Source organism: Prosopis cineraria, unplaced genomic scaffold (genome assembly GCF_029017545.1).
Source record: "Prosopis cineraria cultivar Desert tree isolate PC_DT_omini unplaced genomic scaffold, ASM2901754v1 PC5, whole genome shotgun sequence".
Taxonomy (NCBI): domain Eukaryota; kingdom Viridiplantae; phylum Streptophyta; class Magnoliopsida; order Fabales; family Fabaceae; genus Prosopis; species Prosopis cineraria.
Genome location: NW_026555336.1, coordinates 40236603 through 40246249, shown reverse-complemented (window position 1 = coordinate 40246249; position 9647 = coordinate 40236603). Strand labels below are relative to the sequence as shown.

The following is a 9647-nucleotide window of genomic DNA, read 5'->3' as shown; positions in this document are numbered from 1 at the left end:
TTTTTGAGAAAGCCTTATCCCTATACTTGTACCTTTTTTTCAAGCATCTTACCCATAAAGCTTTTAAGTGAGGAACTAGGCCTTAGCATAACTTTATAATGAAAGCCTTATTATGATGCCTAAGATTTTTAATTCCAAGCCCCCCTTAAATTTAGGTTTCATAATTTTGTCCCAAGCGATAAGGTGCATCTTTCTAACCTCTGTGTCCTGACAACATAAAAAATCCCTACTTAACTTTTCTCTGTCAAATAAAAGGCCTTAAGCAAGAAGTGTTGATTGCATCTAGCAAGCAAGCATCGCAAACAACATTGCTTTGATAAGGACAGTCCTTCTTGCAAGATTGAGAAACTTGCTTTTCCATGAAAAGAGTCTCTTTCTTACTTTTTGCACAATGGGAACACAAGAATGGTAGATGTGTGTTTAGTTACGTAGTGCACATAGCATTTTTAGGTTAGCCACGGTGGAAAGAGCTATTAGATACGTTGAAGTGGTCTCTGTACCACATGCCATAGTAGACATATATTGAGCCATAATGGACGTTGGAATTCATGGTTGGCCACGATGGATGTAAAGTAGGCTATGGCAAACGTGTTATGCAAGGCTAGCCACAGCGGATAAGAGCAATTTCACATTAATGTCTATTTTGATCTTATTTGACCTATGCTCAATACTAAACTTATTTTCCATGTTTCCATAAACTCTTGTACCCTAATTTTAAGTGTTTTCAAAGATGATTGCTTTATTAATTATTTTATAATATTTTTAGGATATGATTATTTTCTAAACATGTTACAGGGTATTACTTATTTAATAATAGCCATGGTTAATTTTTATTTATGAGAGTTGGTTTTTAGTTGAGTTTAAGTTGGGCTAACTACGAAAGTCATTACAAGGGGTAACATCCAAGAATTGAACATTGCAGCGTTTGTGAGGTCTTCTTCTTTAGTGGCCTTATTGGTGTTGTCACTATAAAATGTTAAGCTCCATTGTTCTTGTGAGCGCTAGAGCATCGTTTTCAATTGTACAAGCCTTTAGTCGATGATCGAAGTAGCCACAAGTAAAGCAAATTAATCCCAATCCCTCATACTTGACATTGAAGACAGAACTTGTAGCAAAAACTTAAGGGACAAGTTTCTTCTAAAGATCAAATTCTACACACAACCTTGCATATTTTTCATACCCAATCTTGGAATATTTAGCCAAAAAATCTGCTAGAGTGTTTAAATCCACTTTTATTAAGCTCCTCCTATGAGATGAAAACGACTAGGTAACCTTCCAATCAAAGGGCTTTGGCATCTTCTAATCAAAGTTGTTGTCGTTATTAAGCAAGTCATCTTCCTCTTGAGGAGACCCCTTATGAGCTACACCATTGAAACTTAAGAGGGACTCACCATAAGAGACACCATCTTTGGGAAAGGACTATGTGGAGTTGGAGTCTTCTCTTTCCCTAGAGACTTTCCCTTCCTTTTGATCATCCATAATCCCTTACGGGACATCCTCAACCTTTTTCTTCTTCTTCCTATCATCGTCATTGTCCGAGGAAGACAATTCGATGGAATTTTTTGAAGGCTTAAGTCAGGCATAAAAGCTAGATACGAAACCCGAGAGACGAAAACAAATCACACTAAGAGCTTTCGAATCTATACAATTTACTAACTCTGTTAAGTATATTTTTAATTCTCTAACTTTATACAAAGTTTTAATTTAACCATTTAATTTTAAAAATTATATTTTCGATTCTCTAACATTAACATGATTAATTTTAAATAATTTTTTTGTGTCAATCCTTATTATTTTTTAAAAAATTAAATTTAATATATTAATATTTGACAATGTTTTGTCAATATTTAAAAATTTAATGTATAATTTTTTTTATAATAAAACTAACTATGTTAGGGTTAAAAAATTAAAAATTTTTTTATAAAATTAAGGAATCAAAATGGACTGTAAAGTTAAAAAAATGATTAAAATATACTTTAGCCACAATTAAAGGTATTCATTATTGGAAGTAAATAAAACAAAATGCTAATAATAAGTCCGAATTTCTGAGTAGGAGCCAAAATAGAATGTTACTATACGGCCGTGTTTTAAAAAAAAAAAAAGTTTCGCTTGCACCTGGCGCTCTGCGGTCTTGTGTGGACTGGAAGGTGAGACCACGCAAACATAAAACGATCGCTGAGGCTCTTCATCCCGTCCAAAAAGGAAGATCGATGAGGCCATCAATCCTTCGCTTGCCGTTGCTTCTGTGATTTCAGATTGACGCTCCGCTCCTCTGGTAATTCTCCTTTCGTCCTTTTGCTTTCTGAATACTTCAATTTCCCCCTTCTTTAACAGAAACACGCTCACGCGCACTCTTAGGCATTTTTCACGTGTTCTGAAATTTTGATAGTTTAATACTCAAAATGGCTGTCGGTCTTTGACATGCAGATTCTCATTGGGCTATAGTTGAACTTAGACATTTGAAATTTTAAGCTTGGACTCATAGTCGGGATAAGTGAACCCTTTCTTTGTGGGGTCATGTGTGCTTGAATCTAATCTGTTTTTATGTTGGTTTTAGCATTAGATATCTCTGACGTTTCTACAGTGCACATATTTTGTTTTTGGAGAGTATGGGAACACTTGCTTTGCGGGTGAAGGTTTAGACTTTTTATAAAACTGGCGTTCTTTGTTTACAGTGCTTAATAATAACGAAGAAGGAAAAGAAATCGGGGCAACAATAAAGGTTCGATGCAAATATAAAACCAATTCTTATACTGGTACGAAGGAAAATGCTAATTGTGCTTCCTTCCACTGTAGTCCGTTGTAGATGTTCAACGAATCTCAGGGTTTTAGTGATGGAAGTCTGTCTCTAACTTCAATGTAGCATATCTGCATCTAAGTTGCTCGTCCTTGTTTAAGTTGCCTCAATGCCTTTGTGCTTGCTATCACTCTGTATTTTCTCTCCATGGACAACAGCCTCTATATTCATAAGCAGTTGTAGATAGTGATGAAGGACCAGGTTGGTGTCTAACTTATCTTTTCTTCCTATCTAAGAGTATGAGACAAAACAACGTGAGCTGCATCACTTGATTACCCTAAGGCGTTATTTTTTTCCATCGCTTTAGTGAACGTGCTAGGTTATTGCATCACTAGGCTGATTTTTTTTTTTCCCCTCCTGTGGCCCCCCAAGATTCAGTCAAGCACATTACTTAATTTATAGTAAGCCATCGTCTCGTGAAAAATTCATGGTGCAAATTAATTAAAAAGGCTTTTAGCTTGAGTTGTGATGTCTTTGAAACCTCATATTTTGTCTATGTTTTAATGATGCCTGGAGTTTTTGCATCTTTTTTGTTCGTTTATGTCTTGTAGCTCTGAATTGTTTGTTCTTTAAGTGTTCTCTCTCTATCTTACATCATCAGATACTGGAAAGGACAATGGGTTTATCATCTCCTGCTATTTCCAAGGAAGCCATTCAATTATGCGTATTTGATTTGAGGAGAGGACAGCATGAAGGGCAAGAGCTGGATAAGATTTTGTTTTTCTTCCCAGCAGATTTGCCCTTCTCAAAACAACTTTCCGTTATTGGGCTTAGTGAAGGACTGATTACATTTACAAGGTATACTTTGCTGTTATCATGTATGTGACTTGAAAGAGAAGTTTTGTCTGGGATCTATTATCTGCATGTAAACATGATATTATTGTGGGACAGTAATATATCTGTAGGACTTTTGGTTCTTATGTCCCCCCCCAATCTTGGGCTTATTTTTTCTGCAATTACCTATTCTGCCAGTTCAACCAGGTTTTTGTGGTAAATACTCCATGTTGGATTTGTATGATTAAATTCTTACTTTTTTTTTCAATAACAAAGTTCTTACTTGTTTTGGAGAAGCTTATACGGTGAGTTTGCAGAATTTTCTCTCCAGAGGCTGCATGTGAAGTCATTGAAGCAGAAAGACATTCTCACATCTTTTATGAGGCAGAACCAGATATATGGATGGTGATGGTGTGTAATTTATTTTTCTCTAAATTTTTGGGGCTAACAGATCTATTCGATGAGTGATTAAATCTAAATTTTATTGCAAACTTACAAGACATATTATTGTCATTATGGATTTTTTTTATGCTTCAACTGTATCAGTGTGATGTTCTTCTAAAGTACTGGTGTCATCCTTAGTTTGTCTCCTTTTCTTATTTGAAAGCTAAATCATCAGTTCATCTACTTTCTTTCAATCATGTCATGTGGGCATTTTTGTTTAAGGGAGGCTAAGCCCTTTCAGCAATTTGTCATTGAAAACATTATGCTGTATGGGATGTGTTGCAGTTTTTTTAATTTCGTAGAGGGCATTTGTTAGGGTGGAATTGAAATCTTTTCTATTTATATTCTGTATGTCTCTGATTTATGCTAATCTGTTCGTATTAGTTTCATATGATAGGGGTGCATTTTAGATGATACTGAAGCATGATGGGTGATGGATTGCTGCAAAAGAGGATATTAGGATTTTCTAGTACATGTGGATTGGTTTGATCTCATACAATGTTTCTTTGAACAATTGATTAACATCCTCTTGAGCTAAATGAATATGTAGCTTTTGAACATTTCTTAATGAATACTTCGTTTATCATATTTTGGATTAATTTATAACTAAATCAAATTTAGCTTGTTGAATATATAACATGAGTGAGCTCGCCTGTAATATCAAGTTGTTACCTCGTAGGTAATTGAGAAAAATAATGATGCAGAACCTATATGGCGGGATGATGCATTGAGAAAGGTTCTCAAAGAAATACATTCGCTTTTTGTTATGTTTCATGGAACTGTAAGGGCTATGATTGAGAAAGAACCTAGTGGAGGACTTGTCAGACGTCATTTGTATTCTTTTGTCATGGACTATTTGAGGGGTAAGTCTTCATGCAAGAAAAAGCCTGTGAAAAATATAAATCTTTTTTTTCCATTTGTGTTATGATTGAAGATTTTCATTGTAAGCCATGATTGTCAGCGTGTAAAAAGCGGTCTCCATGGGATAATTGCTGCTGTGGTAATGGTGAAGTTGCTGTATCAAATGGTTTCTTTGGATCTGTGCTGCCTGAGTGATGCAGAAGTGGCTGTATCTTTTACCTTAATTATGAATTTTCTCTTTGAGGCAGATTTTCTTGTGGGGAAAAAGCTTCTTTTACCATCATTTCATGACTGTTTGAAGGAACGAGGGACGGTGCAGATGCTGTCAGTAGGTCGGGAGGCTGCTATTGAGGTTCAGGTTAGATATATCTAGTTGTCATCGTATACATGAGATTCGAAAAAACTGCAATTATTCTGAATTTAGCGTGCTAAAGCTTCTGGATTGTATCTACTTCAATTCTCTCTCAAAATCTTCCTGTTCCAGTTGTATTGGTAATTTCATTGCTTGCAGTAATCAGCAGTTTGTCCCCATCTATCTCACTTTTTCTTCTCTTATTTTCATTATTTTGCATTTGTTTTTAATTATAAAAGCTACTATGAAGACAGGTAATAGGAGGATGGAGGAGTTTGCCAAAAGTTTATATTGTCTGCGGAAAATGTTTTGTGGTTATACTTATCACGTATCCTTATTCTCTGTTCATTCTCCTCATCTTACGTCACCCATTATTCTTCAGTCACATGATCATTAAAGATCCTGTAGTTTCCCATTATGTAATCTGTAAATATTAAAAAGAAAGTGATTAGCATGCACTAATAATAACTTTTTATTATCATCTTGACTACCTTTGTTGGATGAGATGTTCTCCTTCATGGCTTAGGTTATTATTGTTTTCAGCAATCTCAAAACAAAAAAAATTTAATTATACTGCCCATGGGAGTGTTGGGTTTGTCATACTTGAGAGACCTTGGGTCTGATAAGAGGGAGGAAGAAACCTATATTTCTCATCTTTATCTATTCATGCATAAGTTTCATCAATTTTTTTAACATCCCCCCCCTTCTCCAACTCCAATAAAACAAGGTGATGGTGTCTAATTAGTAAGGGCATAGCATGAACTTACATTTAGATGTCATCTACTTTGAGCAGGGTAGAGATATAATGTTTGTTCACCAATGATAAATTGTAAAACTGTATTCCTTATTTAAGTGCTTTTAAGCGTTTGTATTAATCTTTGATGTTTGCTGTTCCCAACACTGTTAATTTTTTCTGAAGAGGGAAAAAAGTTTGGCTTGCCACCAGTTTATTGATTTTGTCTTGATTTGCCAGTCACTTGTTCGAGTGCTGGAATCTTCAGCTGGAAACACTCCCTGCCATTCATTGATTTTATTTCACGATCTGCTGGTGTCCACAACTCTCTCTCCTGTATGGTTCAACACTTCAACCTCAAAATACAATTTCATTTTTTTAACAGAATTTGTTTGGGCAAGTTGCTGATTAATCTCCACTATTAATTCTTTTGTCAGGATGACACTGTAAACTTATTTACATATGCTGTTCTAAGGTTAACCCCCCGTGCTTTGTCCTCTGGAGTAAGTTCCTGGTCCTACTTACGCAAAGGCAATGCTGCATCTAATGCTGCTGCTGGATCTGACTTGACCCATCCAAGCTCTTTTTCAGAAAGCTTTTACGGCTCATCTGATATATCCCCAGGTGGGGATAGTCACTATCATGTTGTGAGGCCCTTACAGCCGGACAAGTGGTCCAAAGGAAAAGATGGTTACCTTGTCACTGATTTATGGGGTGCTGAGGTTGGTACATGGGCATTTGCCACTCCAACGGTTGGGTTGTCACAGACAGAGGAGAGAATGTATCTCTGTGCATATCAGCATAGAAGCCTTACTTTGATTGTTCTTCTTCCTGTATCCTCCATTATTAATGGGGAGCAAGGTGTGTCGGTGGCCAAGCAACAAATACTTGAACATGTAAGTCCCTTACTTATTATAGTAAATTTTGCTACCTCATTAGCTTTGTGTAGATTTTCCTTTTTGTTCTATCATTTGACATGCATCAATGCGTAGTGAAAGATTTTTCCTGCCGTTTCATGATAGTTCATTTTGGGTTCAATACTTAAACTGCATGCTTGCTATGAAATGCTGAGTGCTGACGATATCTGATGAAAATATTAGGGTAGATGTTTTAATTAATTTTTTTTCTTGTAAATTAGGGATTTTGGATAAACATACAAATTTGAAATTATTTTACTCGTTCTATATTGAATTTTTTTTTAGGCATGAGTAATTATCCTTTTGTTAATTTTTTCCCCTAAATTTTTGAACCAATTTATCTAATGGGTTAAAAGGCAATTTCACCCTTGAATTATAGGTTCAGAAGTGTTTAAGATCCTAAACTCATTTAGTCTCTTTAATTTTTAAAAACGGTGTAATATCACTCCTATCGTTAACAAAAGTTAAATCTGACTAATTTGACCAGAAAATTATAAAAAAAGACCTCAAAATTACAGAAAAAGACAAAAAAAAAATTTCTTGGTCCTTTTCTGTAATTTTTTGGGTCCTTGTCTGTACTTCTGTAGTCCTCTTTCCTTTTTTTTTTGAATAAAAAGTTATTCATAAATTACAAAGAATTGCAAGGTGTTCCTATTAGCAGTCCTCTTTCCTTTGATCTGCTGTTAAATTGTCATTATTGAACTCGGCTGGATTACAATCATGAGCATTTTTCTCATTCCAAAATTTTGAAAGGTGTTCTTGAATTGAAACATATGCAAATATGTGTGGCATAATTATCCTTTGCTGAGCTCAGTCTTTTCTTGTAAATGCATCAGTCAGCACTTAAGATATTGAAAGTTGAAGAGAAGCTATCAAAAGGATGGGGAGGTGAAAATGCATATCATGTCAGCGGATATCGCTATTTATTAGTGGATGGTGACCGAAATGTGTCCAGGGCCTCCCCAGCAGCAAAAGTTACCACTTTGACCAAGGTAAAGCTTCTTCAGCTTTGGCTTAAACTCTGTCTTCATGAAGCATGATTGCTGTGTGTCATCCCCGGTGGTACCTTGGGAATATTCCTTCTGTTTAAATCCAGGCAAGATGGTTTTATATAATAGCTATACCTGAAGAAACACTGCCCAGCATGGTTTATCGTTTCATGCCAATTGATGAACATATCCTGGATGATCAAGACAAAATTATATTTTTTTTTGAAGAAAATGTTGTGTGATGTTGAGACAGGCTGTGTTCCTTATTCTATTTTCAAATTCATTTTATCAAATATAATATGCAATTATGCATTTAATGCACTGGACATGTCTTGTTATTTAAAAATCAAGCTTTGCTTTAGAGCTGTGTGGTGTTTGATGGTTGGCACTATGATGTACTTGTTATCGGGTTCTCCTTATCTCTTAAGGGACTTAATTTAAATAAATAAATAGATGGATAAATATTTGGTCATTTTTTATGGTTTGGTGCAGGAATCTTTACTTTCTATGAATAAGCTTAGGCAAGAAGTTGAGTTGGAGAAGAGTAGAGCGAAGCACGATGGCTCTGGTTGCGAGAAGGACCTAGAGATGTGCATTAGAGCAAAAAATAATGCCTGGGTTATTGCTAGAGTGACAAGAGGGAAGGAGCTTTACATGGTTCTAGAGAAAGCTAATGAAACCCTTCTTTTTGCGTCCGATGCTGTTGAAAGGTTCAGTAATAGGTAGGTATCCCATTTGTTCCATTGTTGGTGCGCCTAATAATTTGCTTTCCCCCCCTAAGCCTATTATCCGCATCATAATGAGAAAAAATTGAAATGAGGAAAAACGCTTGAATAGGCATGTTGAAGATTTGAAGTCAAGAACATTAAGGAATTTATTTGGTGAAAAAAAAATATTTATATTGACATTTTTCCCCCTAGAAAATAGCCAATTTATTACCTTTTCTTTTAGTTTAAAACAAGTTAATCTAAATGCAAGGCTTTGCGACATTGGGGATAGTTCTAAATTTTTTTAATTATGACAAAAAATGGACATCTATAGTTTTTAAATGTGTGACTTGCTACAAATATAGTTCTTCTGTTCATGCAAATTGTATATTTACTCACTCTACAAATTGTCACCAAATTCTAAGTTACAGTTTTGAGGTTACCTCCTCCCTTGCTGGTGGACAGCAAAGGTGGAAGGTGAAAGATTGGGGAACAAAATTAGGAACATTTATTGTTTTGTGAACATAAATGACAACATTCATGCTAATTCATCAATTCATTGTCTGCATTTTCTGAAACGACAGGAAAAGAGCTATAATTTTCCGTCGATTGAATGTTGCAGGTATTGTGATGGAGCTTTTTCTCTGGACTAAAACCGCTCTCTATGGAGCTTGCATAGCATTCTCCTAACTTCTCCTTATTGAGTCATACTTTTCCACTGCTAAATTTGCTAACAAGGAAGTTCACGAAAGAGTGAAGAATCATGCTCTGTTTGTATGTACATAAGTTTTGTTCTGGAGCACCATTTGCGACCCGTCTGCACTATAGAGATGACTGACTGTATAAGCCATTCTTTTCAAGACGTTTTATTTCGCAAAACGGGGGAGATTCTCTCCTGGATGTAATTCTAGGAAAGAGCTTGCAAATTGTATCTTGATTTAGGATTTAGCTTTGTGGCTAGTTAATTCTTTGAACTTATGATGGTCATTCCGTGCTAAATTTATCGGTCTTGTGCTTAATTAACTTCGCTTTAGGTGAACTGATGAATACATTATTTTGTAATTGTAGGGAGG

General features: G+C 35.5%; 1 protein-coding gene across 3 annotated transcripts; it reads left to right on the top strand.

Moving 5' to 3' along the window:
- Positions 1-2116: 2116 nt before the first annotated feature.
- On the top strand, positions 2117-9573 carry LOC129311038 (vacuolar fusion protein CCZ1 homolog B-like). Of its 3 annotated transcripts, XM_054952982.1 has the most exons (11): positions 2117-2275; positions 3399-3595; positions 3889-3982; positions 4695-4878; positions 4977-5015; positions 5125-5234; positions 6202-6297; positions 6399-6857; positions 7715-7870; positions 8360-8589; positions 9197-9573. In XM_054952982.1, exons 2-11 carry the CDS (start codon positions 3414-3416, stop codon positions 9225-9227), a joined length of 1581 nt encoding a protein of 526 aa, XP_054808957.1. In that variant the 5' UTR covers positions 2117-2275; positions 3399-3413; the 3' UTR covers positions 9228-9573. The 3 variants fall into 3 exon arrangements, with proteins under 3 accessions (XP_054808957.1, XP_054808958.1, XP_054808959.1); XM_054952983.1 differs by lacking the exon at positions 4977-5015 and having other exon boundaries at positions 2118-2275; XM_054952984.1 differs by lacking the exon at positions 2117-2275 and having other exon boundaries at positions 3456-3595; positions 4720-4878.
- Positions 9574-9647: the final 74 nt, after the last annotated feature.

Coding starts and splice junctions, on each gene's coding strand:
- LOC129311038 (XM_054952982.1), top strand. CDS start 3,414: ATGGGTTTATCATCTCCTGCTATTTCCAAGGAAGCCATTCAATTATGC. Junction 7,871..8,359: donor AAGTTACCACTTTGACCAAG/GTAAAGCTTCTT, acceptor GGTTTGGTGCAG/GAATCTTTACTTTCTATGAA. Junction 8,590..9,196: donor GTTGAAAGGTTCAGTAATAG/GTAGGTATCCCA, acceptor TGAATGTTGCAG/GTATTGTGATGGAGCTTTTT.